This window comes from Schistocerca americana, chromosome 9 (genome assembly GCF_021461395.2).
Source record: "Schistocerca americana isolate TAMUIC-IGC-003095 chromosome 9, iqSchAmer2.1, whole genome shotgun sequence".
In the NCBI taxonomy this organism is placed as follows: Eukaryota; Metazoa; Arthropoda; class Insecta; order Orthoptera; family Acrididae; genus Schistocerca; species Schistocerca americana.
Window position 1 is genome coordinate 199,811,836 of NC_060127.1, and position 16,655 is coordinate 199,828,490.

Genomic DNA, 16,655 nt, shown 5'->3' on the forward strand with positions numbered 1-16,655 from the left:
CTTTCAAATATAAAGGATGCCGCCCCCCCCCCCCCCCCCCCTGACACACACACAAATGCACACTCTTTAAAGACAGATTCCATACACCAAAACAGGAGAAAAAGACCTCTTCTACTGCAAGCTCTTTGCTTTCCATATTTTGGGAAGAGGTAGTGTGAACCAAAACAAGAAAAAAAGTGCAGTAAACATGGGCTCTAAAGTGCATACCTGAAGAGCTATGACCACTTGTTCACTAGAAGAGGCCTGTTTCCCACTAGTGGAGATTAACAAGTGCTCATATCTCTTAAACTGGTGTTTTTTATTGAGGTGTCCTGTATGTAAATGAGTGTTGTCATTGTGTTGGCAGAAGAGCCAACACTGTGTTGCTAGAGGAGGCCGAAATGCACGCGTTTAATTACACGCAGACTGGCGTGAGGTCTGGAACAGTTAAGGGAATGTATAGTAGCAAATAAAGTACGTAGTGGATGTAATACTTAACTTTAATCCACAATTGTAGAACATCTCTCGTTACTGTACATGCTTCACAATATTAATTATCAAATGCTATGGTGCCTTGCTAGGTCGTAGCAAATGACGTAGCTGAAGGCAATGCTAACTATCGTCTCGGCAAAGGAGAGCATATTTGTCAGTGTAGCATCGCTAGCAAAGTCTGCTGTACAACTGGGGCGAGTGCTAGTAAATCTCTCTAGACCTGCCGTGTGGTGGTGCTCGGTCTGCTATCACTGACAGTGGCGACACGCGGGTCCGACGTATACTAATGGACCGCGGCCGATTTAAAGGCTACCACCTAGCAAGTGTGGTGTCTGGCGGTGACACCACAGTCATATTTCTTTTTCTTCTGCTACTGTTGCTGAGACTGACAAAAGATATCTTGTGACCGCTTTGCCTGCATTATACTGTGTCTCCTCTAATTTTTATTGATATACATCAACCTGGCAAAGCATGGCTCATGAGCCGTTACCCTCCAGCAAGTACTTCCCCCTGAAACTCTTCTACATTAACCTGTACTGTCAGCCATTGTGTATCGTGATCCCTGTCTGCACTCTGCGCATAAATGTCATAAGACATAAACTATATTTGTCCTGTACTGTTGCACATACATTAATGATATACTTGGTCTTGACAAACTCTGGCGATATTCATTTTCATTTGTGTTGCACCAAAACCGAGCGGACTGTTGAGTGACTCGTTGGTCACTGCATTATACTGAACAGATTTAATGTTCTTCATTGAAGAAAATGTACTTTTACAAATATATGTTGACCAGAAAGTAGATTTTACTATAAGAGCGAAGTTTGCGAGTTTTGGGTACCTATCTTGTTGCACGACTTCATAAATTGCCTCTTTCTCTTCTGGATAACATCAATGGATCATTTTGTAAACTGCACACTTCATTTTGAGGATCACTTGTAACATTTCCAAGACTAATTTTCATTGGATTTTTGAAGAGTGTATGACTTCGACACACACTGGAGACCTCATCAATAGAAGAAGTAAATCATGAAAAATACAGGGTTTTACAAAAAGGTACGGCCAAACTTTCAGGAAACATTCCTCACACACAAATAAAGAAAAGATGTTATGTGGACATGTGTCTGGAAACGCTTAATTTCCATGTTAGAGCTCATTTTAGTTTCGTCAGTATGTACTATACTACACTCAATGGAGCACGTTATCGTGATTTCATACGGGATACTCTACCTGTGCTGCTAGAACGTGCCTTTACAAGTATGACACAACATGTGGTTCATGCAAAATGGAGCTCCTGCACATTTCAGTCGAAGTATTCGTACGCTTCTCAATAACAGATTCGATGACCGATGGATTGGTAGAGGCGGACCAATTCCATGGCCTCCATTCTCTCCTGACCTCAATCCTCTTGACTTTCATTTATGGGGGCATTTGAAAGCTCTTGTCTACGCAACCCCGGTACCAAATGTAGAGACTCTTTGTGCTCGTATTGTGGACGGCTGTGATATAATACGCCATTCTCCAGGGCTGCATCAGCGCATCAGGGATTCCATGCGACGGAGGGTGGATGCATGTATCCTCGTTAACGGAGGACATTTTGAACATTTCCTGTAACAAAGTGTTTGAAGTCACATTCTGTTGCTGTGTTTCCATTCCATGATTAATGTGATTTGAAGAGAATCAATAAAATGAGCTCCAACATGGAAAGTAAGCGTTTCCGGACACATGTCCACATAACATATTTTCTTTCTTTGTGTGTGAGGAATGTTTCCTGAAAGTTTGGCCGTACGTTTTTGTTACACCCTGTATACACCATGTATTCTTGTTTCAGTTCGCAGCAACTGAGGAAAGGGTACAAATTTTCATTTAGTTGCAATTTAAGCAATGTAAGTTTACACTGGAATCCATTAATATCTAAAAACATACCGAAAATAGTGCATTGCTTTCCTTGCAAATGCAAATACAATTTGTTTAAATGGTCTGTAAAGTCAAAATCTGTTGGAAGTCTGAATTTTGCTAAAAAAGTTAATCATTCAGCTTATTTTCAAATTGTGTAATATTCAATTTCACTTCTTTATTCACAAAACTTGAGAGGTTTCTATCTAACAGTAAGTGGGAGAGGGGGAAAAAGACTAGCTAAACATTTTCCTGCTCTCAAGCAATGAATTTCAAATGAGGAAATACATCTCCATATTCCACATCAACTTTTCCAAAAATTGTTTAATTTTTAAATGAGACTGTGATCGATTTCTTTTGAGTATTACGTCCATAATTTTCACTACATCTTTCATTGTGGACAGCATTCAGACACTTTGCCCATTTCGTGCTTCAATATGTATAATGCAGTGAAAAGTTAAATAATTTATTCCATGTTTTCTTAATTGACCAATGAAATCATTTTCAGTATTGGCCACACCTGGTGCAAATTACACATCATTTTTTAAAACCACAAATTTTATCAACACACCTTTTAACTACATTAAATGTATCCAACCTTGTGGCTCTGAGCAATGGAGCTAAAGTGTATAATACTTCAAACACATAAAGTCGTCCATTATTAAGCAGATAAAAATTAGTAGCTGATGAACGTCTGTCCAATCATCACTCTTGTCCACACAACAGGAATAATATTAACCATTGTTTTTAGTCTCTTTTCTGTGCTATCTTCCATCCCAAAAATGTACATTCTACAGTGTTAGTTGATGAAGCAGCTGTTATAAAGTGCTTAGAGGCATCATCTTAACCAAATGCTTTTGTCATTTTCTATTGGACATTCTTTTATGAATAAGCTATCCCTGTAGCATTTTGGAGCTTTTGCTAATTTGAAGCCTACTGCATATGATGCAGTTAAAATCATTTCTTTAAGACTTGATCATTCAGGAAACCTTTTTTAAGTTACCCACTAAAAGCACATTGTTCATCATGCGCAGGGCTGACTTAAGGGCTAAATGACACGAGCCATTCTTTGGGGCATCGAGCTAAGAGGGTTGTCAGAGGCATGGCAATTATAAGGTATCTGAGCAGGATGTATCACAATTAGTAGTGGCCACTGGGAGTGCCGTGCCAAGAGGGCCACCCAAATGCAAGATTTGCACACAGTGTATATCACAGTTAGTAACAAAAACGAGTGAAAGTATATGAGGGTGACGGGAAGAAGGGACCAAATAATAAGTCAGTTGTGTATAAAAATGTTCTCAGACCAGCCCTGGTCACTAGGGTAGTACCTGTGTGTTGTTTCATGGAACAAAAAGAAATGTTGAGAAATATTAACTACCTTTGTTTTGACCTACACATTTTTTACATATGAAACATTAGGGTTTTTCATTAGAATTGGTTACAAGAAAGTACGTAATTCCTCACTTGTCATTGTACACATATTTTTTCAGTTTTATTTCTGTTTCATATTCTAATGGACCCTAATAGAAAAACAGTCACAGTAAAAACCAGTATCGAAATCAGAATAATAGCCAGTGACAGCCTACACAATAGCACAAAATTCAGGAGAGTAAACACCAAGAGCAAGCTTACTAATGAAATAACAATGCCTCTTCGAAATTGGACAGCGAATGAAGGTGCAACAGTCTTCGGTTTAAAGAAACAGCCGAAGAGACGATGCCCCACTCGATTGCTGATAAACGGGTGAACCAAAGGCAACAGCTAGGCCATGACGACAACACATGAGTTCAGTTGGAGGGGGAAGTGCTCACTGGCAGGGAATGATTCGTGAGCCACACTTTGCCAGACCTGCTACGCATGGTACAAAGATGTGAATTAACCTCTCTTTTCATCCTCTCTATTCCACAGCTACCAGGAGAAGATGAATGAAATCTGGCTTGTTCCTTTATTTTAAGACAAGGGTAGATGAGATGGTTGCAGATATGAAGTTGTTCAAATTGTCACCTAATTGATAGTAAGAAATACTTTGTGAGAAAAATATTCTAAAAACAATACCTAGAATCACAAAACTTAATAAGAAGTGTAATGTCACAATCAGGGGAGGTGTGATATATTACAGTACATAGTATTAACAATGTAGGAAAAGGCAGATTGCTACTTATCGTCAAGATAACATGCGAAGCTGCATACAGAGACAATTAAAAAGACGCTTACACATAAGCTTGACTGCCAACTCTGGCAGCTCAGGCCAGAATTCTATAATGTCTTACCTCTTTTATGTCTGATGTCAGACCCAAAGTATCACACTGAAGAATTATTGTTTAATTTTGTCCCATTTTTATATTTTTCATCATAATATTCTGTAGAAATACAAAGTGTATCTATTATCAGGCTTAATTATTCCAAATAGTTGTCTCCATTGTGATGACCACCTCATGTGCCCAAATGGCGGCTTGGAAGATTTCTTTGGGGCTTACACCCATAAAAATTCAGGTGCCACTAACTTGACCAAAAGGCAGATGAATACAGTTACATGTGCATCCTCTCTGCCATTCCTTTCCATTTTCTCTTGGTCTCAGCTTGTTCAGCTTCTGAGTAGACCCCGATGAGACAAAGTTTGAATGAAATTGCTTATCAGTTCTCATTATTTTGAAGAAAGTTATATTGATTTTTCAGAAGGAAAACATTGAGAATCAATGCAGTATGTGTCAGCCGTCTGTGGAGATTATGCATAAAGCAGATACCTTGACCTGATACATCAAGATTCTCCACACTATTGACTGAAATCATTTCTTTGAAAAGGTTGAAGCAGAATTAAGGAATAGGCAGAAACAAAAATAATCTATAGTGTGATCTCAGAGAGGTATGAAACTGACTGGATATCTGTGACATTACCAGCATAGTGAGAGTAAAGTGGCACCTTAAAAATTGCCCTGTTCTGCATTACAATGTACTGAACAGAGGCTCATATCCCAAAAGAGGTTGTTGTGTATTAGACAAATTGTGTGCCTCATTATTAAATTATAATCTGTAAAAGGAAATCAAGTTGCATTCTGCGAAATTAAGTACATGTACTTGTGACCAATTATTCTCCTCCCCCCCCCCCCCCCACCCACCCACCCAAAAAAAAAGAAAGAAAGAGAGAGAGAAAGAGAAAGAGGTTATCAGTAAATCATTTTGTGAATGTACATATCAATAAAAGAACAAAGTATTACATGTCACTTACAATAATGTTATTGTTAATACTATACTGGTACCTTCAAACAGGTGCAGTAGTTCAAAATATGATAATAGCAAGACTTTGCAGTGTAGCTGTTACTATTAATGTTGGTTACATTTAATTACACTCGTATAACAGTTGTATGATGATGTACTAACCACATTTATCTTTTGGACACCATCACCAAAGCTGCAGTGACTGCTTTATATTCAAAAAGCACTATTTTTGTACACAACATTTTAGGAATGAAACAGTGTAAAGTCCAGTATGGAAGAACAACAATATTATGAAAGGTTAGATTGCTGCTCACCATTGACATTGAGTCGTAGACAGGCACAAAGAAAAGACTCGTAAATGTTTAAGATTTTGGCCGAAACTCCTTAGTCGGAAATAGAAAATGCACATACATTCACATTACTCACACACACAAGCGCACAAGTGGTCATGTGTGTTTGTGAGGTGCTTGAATGTCTGTGTACTTTCTGTTGCAGGAGGAGGCCATTTTGCCGAAAGCTTAAAACATGTAGCATTCCTTTCATCTTGCCTGTTGATGACTCAGTGCCGTCTCTGTATGGTGAGTAGCAATCTTTCTTTTCAATAACATTGACATTTTAGGAATGAATTTTTGTCACCATTTGTAAGATAACATGTGATACGTTTTCATACCTCAGTAACCCCTACTAATCGGTTATGTTAATGCTTTCAAATACAAGATCAATCTCCTCAAAAGCTTATCTAACCTCCATTAAAACATGCTAGCATTGTAGATATAACAGCACATCTTCAGGGCAGAATGGTGGTCTGCAGAATACTAATTGCTGCACCCAGGCGAATATTTCCTCTCACTAAGCAGCCACAATCTCCAGTATGTGCTGAAGAAGAGCGTCGCCATTTAATGTGGCTCTCCATGTGCCCAATAAAAATAAAACCAACCTACAATATTTGAACTTATGTACTATACATATTGTTTTATGTTATTATTTTCTTATTGTATAAATTACTGCTGTTGTGAGTATTGTTCTGTTGTAAGAAAATATAAGGATATGAATTACTCCCTTGAGGTGCTACATATCACTTCAGCTTTTTGGTGCAGATTTATTCACTATGTCTCAGGACCCAAAGTGTGAAAGAGTAATTTTGAGATTTTTAAGATGTTCTTTTTTAGTAATTTATATGTTCCCCTTATTGCAGAGATTTCGCAAGGCCCTGGTGGCGATGTTTTTGGGGCGAGGACTGGACGTCGTGTTCTTTGAGACGGCAGTACACCTGAGCAAGATGCCTCACATGGTGCTGGAGTGCGTCCCAGTTCCAAAAGAGGCAGGAGACATGGCTCCTGTCTACTTTAAGGTAATACTTTCAGATGAAGTGTTGTTGTTGTTGTGGTCTTCAGTCCAGAGGCTGGTTTGATGCAGCTCTCCATGCTACTCTATCCTGTGCAAGGTTCTTCATCTCCCAGTACCTACTGCAACCTACATCCTTCTGAATCTGCTTAGTGTATTCATCTCTTGGTCTCCCTCTACGATTTTTACCCTCCACGCTGCCTTCCAATACTAAATTGGTGATCCCTTGATGCCTCAGAACATGTCCTACCAACCGATCGCTTCTTCTAGTCAAGTTGTGCCACAAATTTCTCTCCAATAACATTCAATACCTCCTCATTAGTTATGTGATCCACCCATCTAATCTTCAGCATTCTTCTGTAACACCACATTTCAAAAGCTTCTATTCTCTTCTTGTCTAAACTATTTATCGTCCATGTTTCCCTTCCATACATGGCTACACTCAATACAAATACTTTCAGAAACGACTTCCTGACACTTAAATCTGTACTCGATGTTAACAAATTTCTCCTCTTCAGAAACACATTCCTTGCCATTGCCAGTCTACATTTTATATCCTCTCTAATTTAACCATCATCATTTATTTTGCTCCCCAAATAGCAAAACTCATTTACTACTTTAAGCATCTCATTTTCTAATCTAATTCCTGCAGCATCACTCGATTTAATTCGACTACATTCCATTATTCTCATTTTGCTTTTGTTGATGTTCATCTTATATCCTCCTTTTGAGACACTGTCCATTCCGTTCAACTGCTCTTCCAGGTCCTTTGCTGTCTCTGACAGAATTACAATGTAATCGGTGAACCTCAAAGTTTTTATTTCTTCTCCATGGATTTTAATTCCAACTCCAAATTTTTCTTTTGTTTCCCTTAGTGCTTGCTCAATATACTGATTGAATAACATCGGGGATAGGCTGCAACCCTGTCTCACTCCCTTCCCAATCACTGCTTCCCTTTCATGCCCCTCGACTCTTATAACTACTATCTGGTTTATGTACAAATTGTAAATAGCCTTTCGCTCCCTGCATTTTACCCTTGCCATCTTCAGAATTTGAAAGAGAGATTTCCAGTCAACATTTTCAAAAGCTTTCTCTAAGTCTACAAATGCTAGAAACATAGGTTTGCCTTTCCTTAGTCTATTTTCTAAGATAAGTCGTAGGGTCAGTATATTCTGAAAAACAACTGAGCAGCTCAATCCTAAGCAGGACAAACTTGATTACTTTCTGATGAATTTACTACAAAGTGTGAACCATGACTTCATCAAGTTTGTGCAGAAGCTGTTACGCATGTTTCAGGAAACACAGCAGTTGAAAGAGGCTTTTCTGTTAACAAGGAAGTTTTGATTGGAAACTTAGAAGGTGATATAGTTGTTGCAGAAAGAAGTGTTTACAATGCAATATAATAGTTAGCCCCCCCACGAACCATGGACCTTGCCGTTGGTGGGGAGGCTTGCATGCCTCAGCGATACAGATAGCCGTACCGTAGGTGCAACCACAACAGAGGGGTATCTGTTAAGAGGCCCTGCTGTTATTCAATCTGTATATTGAGCAAGCAGTAAAGGAAACAATAGAAAAATTTGGAGTAGGTATTAAAATCCATGGAGAAGAAATAAAAACTTTGAGGTTCGCCGATGACATTGTAATTCTCTCAGAGACAACAAAGGACTTGGAAGAGCAGTTGAACGGAATGGACAGTGTCTCGAAAGGAGGATATAAGATGAACATCAACAAAATCAAAATGAGGATAATGGAATGTAGTCAAATTAAATCAGGTGATGCTGAGGGAATTAGATTAGGAAATGAGACACTTAAAGTAGTAAAGGAGTTTTGCTATTTGGGGAGCAAAATAACAGATGATGGTCGAAGTAAAGAAGATATAAAATGTAGACTGGCAATGGGAAGGAAAGTGTTTCTGAAGAAAAGAAATTTGTTAACATCGAGTATAGATTTAAGTGCCAGGAAGTCGTTTCTGAAAGTATTTGTATGGAGTGTAGCCATGTATGGAAGTGAAACATGGGCAATAAATAGTTTGGACAGTAAGAGAATAGAAGCTTTCGAAATGTGGTGCAACAGAAGAATGCTGAAGATTAGATGGGTAGATCACGTAACTAATGATGAAGTATTGAATAGAATTGGGGAGAAAAGGAGTCTGTGGCACAACTTGACTAGAAGAAGGGATCGGTTTGTAGGACATATTCTGAGGCATCAAGGGATCACCAATTTAGTACTGGAGGGCTGCGTGGAGGGTAAAAATCATGGGAGGAGACCAAGAGATGAATACATTAAGCAGATTCAGAAGGATGTAGGTTGCAGTAGGTACTGGGAGACGAAGTAGCTTGCACAGGATACAGTAGCATGGAGAGCTGCATCAAACCAGTCTCAGGACTGAAGACCACAACAACAACAACAACAATAACAACAACAATAGTTAGGTGCTTTACTAAATAGCGATAAACAACTGAATGTGGACATTACAAAGTCAACAATACTAGCTGTGAAGAATGCTTCATCAAAAAGAGTAGTAGCCTTGAAAAAGAAGAAATCTAATGAAAATGAATTGGCCAATCTTGAAAGAAGAATAGTTGAAGAAATAAAAGAACTGACAAATTAAAAAAGTGTATTATTGACAACACAAAACAAGAGGCAGATGTTTTATATGCTGAAGTTGCCAATTTTAGCTGAGAAACTTTACTGTGAAGTTTAACATTTGACATAAATTTTGTACCTTCAAAAGGGTTACATTGTCTTAACAGAAATTGTAAGTTCTCATTGCATTACTGTGTTCCAAATCCATTTCAGTGCTGATCCTCATACAATGTTCCCAGTACTTTGTAATTAAATTGGCACTAATACCTTTACTTCTATTTATTTGACAAATGCACAATACAAAAACATACAATCTATTAATCGAAACAGTCCCTTAGCTTACGCCACACACACAGTTAATCAAAAGTACATCCAGGATTTCAGGTGTCTGTTCGAGACCTAAAAGAGATACCGAAAGATAACTTGTATCAGTTTACTCGCATTAAAGACGTTCAATACGGGTACCATTCCAGACGTGACGACTGTCTCAGTACGCAACTCCATCCCCTGCCATAGACGTGTCAACATCTCACAGTTGCTAACAGCAATCGCATTAATTATCCTTCCTTGCAACACTTCCATATTAAGTGGCAGTGGAAGCAGGAACACATGATCGTTGACACAACCTGATAAGAAGAAATCGCGTGTAGTAAAGTCATGTGTCTGGAGTGAGGGTCTACTGAAGAAGAGGAGATTCCTCACAATGAAAAGCTCATTCATTTATGGTAGTGAGGTAATCATGAATGCCTGAAAGAAGGTGAGGTGGACCACCATCTTGCAAATGAAATCTCCAGAGTCTGGCTGATGGCTGCAGCAAGTCATGCTACACAGTTTTCTCTGCAAAGAAACGCAGTCCATAAAGTTTTGAAGAGGACGCAGCACAAAATATGTTAATTTTACATGTGTCACAAATGAATTCCACAGTCTCATGTGGATATTCTGCGCCCTGGATGCACATTTTATGATGATTCATCTTTCCAGGCACATGAAATGTTGGCTCGTAATTATGATAATTCACCTTTCCAGACAAATGAAATGTTGGCTTCTCACTAAATACAAGTAATTGGGCAAAGTTGTAACTGTCTGTGATACGTCGTTTTCTCTGATGAAGAAAGCTTCTACGCATGTGGGAAGCTTAATCAGCACAACATTCACGTCTAAAGTTTGGAAAACTCCCACATTTTCCTGGCACGTGTCAGAGACACTGGAAAGATGATTCATGGAGCAAACAGTAAGAGGATATGTTTATCTGGACATGCTAGAGCAATTTGTTGTCCCTTTGCTTCTTCCTCTTTAGCCAAATGTGATCTTCCAGCAGCATGGGTGGCCACATACTGGAGCTTACACGTTCGTGTCTTCATAGACTAAACTTTTAAACAGAGATGGACAGGATGTGATGGTTCAGCTGAGTGGCCACTCGAATCTCTGGGTACAACTCCTCTGGAGTTCTTCCTGTGGGGTTTGTGATAAAGCAGGTGGATTCCATCCAGCTGTTACATTTTTGATAATGCCAGGCCAAAATCATGAGAGCAATATAAAATAAAGAAGTTTATACAGTCAAATGGCAGAAATGTCACTCAAACAATGTGATCATTTATATGGCATGTGCACAGTACCAAAAATCTTGAATATTAATACAGGGCTCATCCAACTTAACTTTATTATCCCTTATATTCATTTGGATAATTAGAGTCCACTGGTGTGACTAGTTTACTTAAAAACTGTGCTAATTACAAAGACCAGGAACTTTGGTATTATTCATGTGTAAACATGTACCTGATTGCTAACTTTCTCATCAAGTAAATAAAAAAACACATGTAAAGAGTGGTACCATTTATACAGCTAATGTCGAAGGTATGCTATCAAACTCTGCCCTCATTTAGTTACATAGTCATCACTATTAATAGTTAAAACATTGTTACTAAAATAGAATACTATACAGTGTGTTTGAAAAAGAACTCCCTAGTTTTAAGGTGCCCTAGAATCTGTACAAAGTGACAAAATACTAGTTTGTGGTGTTTGATTCATCAACTCTCCAAGTTTGGCTCCCCTGCAGTTGGCAGGTCTGCTTGACCTTGAAACGGCACCAGTGCTGTTTTTTTCCTGTGTTCCCTCAGTTCAGCCCAAGTGTGTTTGCAGTGCAGTGCAGAGCAACTCAGCAACAATGTGTACTCACAGAAAGCACAGTGTCTTATTTGGCTTGTGAAAACTGAGTCAGTTATAACAGTGCAACATAATTTTATGTCAGTATGGTGGTGAACTACCTACAGCAAAAACTATCCGTCGTTGGCTAAAGTCTTCCAAGGAAATCGGTAGTGTTTTAAAAGCAAAATCACCAGGTAGACTGAGAACTTCTGAAGATGTTGTTGAACAGGGGCTTGTGTTTTTCCAACAAGATGGTGCCCCACCTTACTACAGTAACCACGTGCGTGTGGCTCTTGACATTTACTTTCCAGGAAGGTGATAGGCAGGGCTGGCAAAGTACCTCGGACCCCACAAAGCCCAGACTTAACCCCACTGAACTTTTTCTTTTTGGGTCACATAAAAAATGTGTACACTGAAAAGACCAGAGACATCAATCATTTACAGGAAAGAATCGTCGCGGCGGTAAGGACAGTTGGTGAATATATGGTGAGAGAAGTGGAATATCGTCCCGACGTGTGCCAGGCAACAAATGGATCCCACGTTGTCAAACACCCTGTATTTTGGCAAACTACACAGCATAATTCTGTAGCAGTTATTACTGTATCTAAAAATTCACATTCAGAAGAATGTACCTCCATTGTTCACTTAATCAGAAATGTAAATGTTAAAAAGTGAACAACATAGATAATTGTTGTTATAAGTATTGTACTTTTATAAAAGAGAAGCTTTTGGAAGCCATTTTAGTCAGCGTATGGAAGGTTATGGTATGAGCATGATCTGTGCCCAGTATAGTGTACAATATTCGCAGACGAGTTAGCACAAATCACAAGTCGTAAAATGAGCGGAGTTTTATCAAAATTTTGCCTCCAGGAAATCATTCTGTAATTTAGTGGCTGTTCAGTGATTAATTGGACAGTGAATGTGTAATTATTATTGGGGACTGTGCCGAACTTCAATAATGTTCACTGTAACAATAGATTCAGACTATAAACGTTACTACCATCGATAGTTACCTACAGTGCACACTGTTTTCATATTGATTTGACTGTTAGACTACAAAGACAGTGATTTAAGAGCTTAATCCAGTGACTGTGTAAATTATACATGTTTGCCACATGAGAACTGTTATGAATAGTCATGTCTGTGTTAGTTTGCTGTTCTCAAAGAGACACACTATTAGACATCAACTGAGTGTATTATGTGGCTAACTGACTATTTGTGCATAACTATGATATTTGAGAGACAGTCTGGCCATAAACTGTAGTTATTCAACACCAAAGGGCAATTCAAGTGTTTGAGCTGTAACGTCAGTGTAGAGTACATCATTGACAATAGCCATCTTTCGACAATCACTTTTCAGTCAGATTTGACAGAGGTGCAGCAGCTACTGGAGGCATCTTAGCACAGGCAAAGACACTTATGTTACAGGTTATGTGAAAGACACTGTGTACGTCTCATCTGTGTGTGATGTTGGTGATCTCATAGAAGAATTATGGATGTAATTCCTCCATCATCCCAGACGTGCTTTTGCACACAGGGGTTGAGATAGAGTTTCGTCTAGACATTTTACAGTTTTGTGTAGACATTTTACGGGTTACACAAGAAGCCCATGCTGAAGTGTATTAATTTTTGTAGAACGCTTTTTGAGTTACTTCAGATGGTGCCTCAAACAGCAGGTATCTGTGTCTCATAGTTTCTTAATTGCATTTGGAAATTGGGGAGTTTTAATGTGGAAACCCAACATTATGGCAAGCTGGATTGGAAAGTGGAAGAAGGCTGACCATGCTGTACTGTATAAAACTTTTGCAGAAAGCCATCATGGAGTGCGAGATGGAGTGGTCGATGAACAAGAAGCTGGTGGACCTGGACGGCAGCAAGAATGTTCGGCGTGCCATTCCCAGAGGACTGCCGTACTTTTGGGTGGGGTTCGGCAATGAAGACAAGTTTGCACACATTATTGAAGATGAGAAGCATTTCCCCAAGAATTTTGCTCAGGTTAGTGGCTATTACTAAAGGAGAATCTCTTATGTCTGTTATTACTATACATCACACTGTGTCATGTAGTTAATTATGTTCATGGGTAGTTTGGAAAATTGAATTCTTTCTAACTCTCAGACTTAAAGCGGAATATAGTGATCCCATTTCCAGAAAAGATGGATGCTGACAGGTATGAATATTATCAAACCATCAGTTTAATAAGTCACAGATAAATTATTTATAGAATAATGCGAAGTCTTGTAAAAGCTGATCTTGTGGAAGGTAAGTTTGGGTTTTGGAGAAATGTAGGGACACATAGGACGTTGGAACAAATGATACCTGTCATCTAGGCTCTGAGGTCGTACTTCACAGTCATTCCAGCGACTGGCAGAGAAGGTTGAGAAGACCAACCTTGTGTGTGGAGTTTCAACACAGCTGACATTTTGCAGCATTGTCCCCAGAACTATTGTGGCCTTGGGTTGTGAGTCGAGTGGAAGAACTGAACCAGAGACTTGAAAAGTTCTGTGAGAAGCTAGGCTGCAACTTCCTGGACTTGAGCCATGGTGCTTTGAACTGTAGGGACCCCCTAAATGGGCCGGGTATGCACTACTCATCAGAGGTTGCTACTCACGTAGCTGACTGTGTATGGAATGCACACAGTGGTTCTTTATATTAGGCAACTATCCGTCCAATCCATATAATGATAGCTATTGGAAACCCGGAAGTATGAAAGAGATTCCTCTGTACTCGTATTTAAGTACTGGCATTGTAAGGAGGTGCGAATAATGTGGATTATTTTGAGATGTGTTGTTGGCAGACACTTTCTCCAGTAGCAATTTACGCGTCTTGAGTTCCCACCTCCACTGTCTCTAACTATGATTACTACTGTAATATTCTAAATTGATTGATATATTACCTTTCCTTTGAACAGAGTGATATTTACCTCTTCTTCCTTGAAAAAAAGATGCACTGTCCATGTCCGTGATAAAGAATAAAGTGTGATACAATCATACAATCATAAATAATATTATCTTGTGTCCAGAAGTTTGCTGTCTACTGCGTCTCCAGGTATCGTTTTCAGGCTGAAGCAATTTAGAAATGAAAGAAGTTGCCTCCCTTTCCAGAAGGTATATTGTAAAAACTTTTACACAAATATACATATTGTTGTCTGACATACACACAGTATGTCCACCCAGAATCATGGAGGGAAGAGACTGATAATTGAAGAGTGAAAAAAATTAATCTCATCGTAAGGAAAAAATGGAGTACAGATATATGTCCATCTATCTTTTCGTACATGTCTCTTTTTGGTGCAGGCATGTTTATATTGCATCTGTCCCTGACACAGTGTTCTGATACTTATGAGGGTCACTCCAAAAGAAATCGATACTATTTTTTTTTTTTTAAATCCATATTTTATTCTACATGTTTGAAAGTTTTACATTGTGTAGTTACATCCTTTAGGAACAATATTTTCATTTCTCCACATAATTTCCATCCCTCTCAACTGCCTTACACCATCTTGGAACCAGTGCCTGTATACCCGCACGGTAAAATTCTGGACCAACCTGTTGGAGCCACTATTTGGCAGCGTGCACAAAGGAGTCATCATCTTCAAACCTTGTTCCACGAAGAGAGTCTTTCAGTTTCCCAAAGAGATGATAGTCACATGGAGCCAGGTCAGGACTGTAAGGCGGGTGTTTCAGTGTTGTCCATTCGTGTTTTGTGATCGCTTCCATGCCTTTTTGACTGACATGTGGCCGTGCATTGTTGTGCAACAGCAAAAATCCTGCTTTTGCCAATGCGGTCGAACACGACTCAGTCGAGATTGAAGTTTGTTCAGTGTCGTCACATATGCATCAGAAGTTATGCTGGTTCCACTTGGCATGATGTCCATAAGCAAGAGTCCTTCATAATCAAAAAACACCGTAGCCATAACTTTTCCAGCTGAAGGTGTGGTTTTGAATTTTTTTTTCTTGGGTGAATTTGCATGATGTCACTCCATTGATTGTCTCTTCATCTCTGGTGAAAAATGATGGAGCCATGTTTCATCACCTGTCACAATTCTTCCATGAAATTCATCTCCACCATTCTCATACTGTTCCAAAAGTTCGCTGCATACCGTTTTTCTTGTTTGTTTGTGAGCCACTGTCAACATCCTGGGAACCCACCTGGCACAAACCTTTTTTAACGCCAACACTTTCTGTATTCTGCAAACACTTCCTTCCCCTATCCCAACGTAGTGTGACAATTCGTTCACTGTGATGCGTCTGTCAGCAGTCACCAATTCGTTAACTCTCTGCACATTGTCTGGAGTGTGTGCAGTACGAGGCCTGCCACTGCGAGGACAATCCTCAATATTGCCATGCCTGCTTTCATCACGTAACCTGCTTGCCCACCGACTAACTTTGCTGCGATTGACAGCAGCATCTCCATACACCTTTTTCAACCTCTTGTGGATGTTTTCCACTGTCTCGTTTTCACAGCACAGGAATTCTATGACAGCACGTTGCTTCTGACGAACGTCAAGTGTAGCAGCCATCTTGAAGACATGCTGTGATGACACCACTCACGGGAACAGGTTGAACTAAGTTTGAAAACAAGTGAGTAGGATGTATCTACACACTGTAAAACTTTCACACATGCAGAATGAAAACTGTAGTTTTACAAAAATAGTGTGCATTTCTTTTGGAGTGACCCTCGTATTAAATGGCATATACTTTATGACTAAAGCAAAATAAGATCTGTCGCACCTCCCACAGGCAAGAGTATTAAAATCTTAATTGTAAACTGCGAAAGCATTCACAACGAAGTGCCAGAGTTTGAAGTGGTTTGAAGTGTTCATGAAAAGCAGTGAAGCTCACATAATACTATGTACAGAAAGCTGCTTGAAACCTCAAATTGATAGTAATGAGATTTTCAGGGAAAATTTAAGAGTATATCGAAAGGATAGGCAAATGAGAAATGGAGGTGGCATATTTGTCACAGTAGATAAGAAACTCGTATCCACCGAGATAGAA

The 16,655-nt window shown here is 39.2% G+C and overlaps 1 protein-coding gene across 4 annotated transcripts in view; it reads left to right on the forward strand.

Moving 5' to 3' along the window:
• The window catches only part of LOC124550995 (CWF19-like protein 2), a 184,478-nt gene that overhangs the window by 131,723 nt on the left and 36,100 nt on the right, over positions 1 to 16,655 (forward strand). For all 4 annotated transcript variants that reach the window (XR_006967752.1, XR_006967751.1, XR_006967753.1 and 1 more), the window contains exons 12-13: positions 6,779 to 6,934; positions 13,468 to 13,653. Coding sequence is in view for 1 of the 4 variants with exons in the window: in XM_047125827.1 (XP_046981783.1) it covers positions 6,779 to 6,934; positions 13,468 to 13,653 (342 nt within the window). In the remaining 3 variants the exon portion in view is untranslated. The remainder of the gene's footprint in view (positions 1 to 6,778; positions 6,935 to 13,467; positions 13,654 to 16,655) is intronic.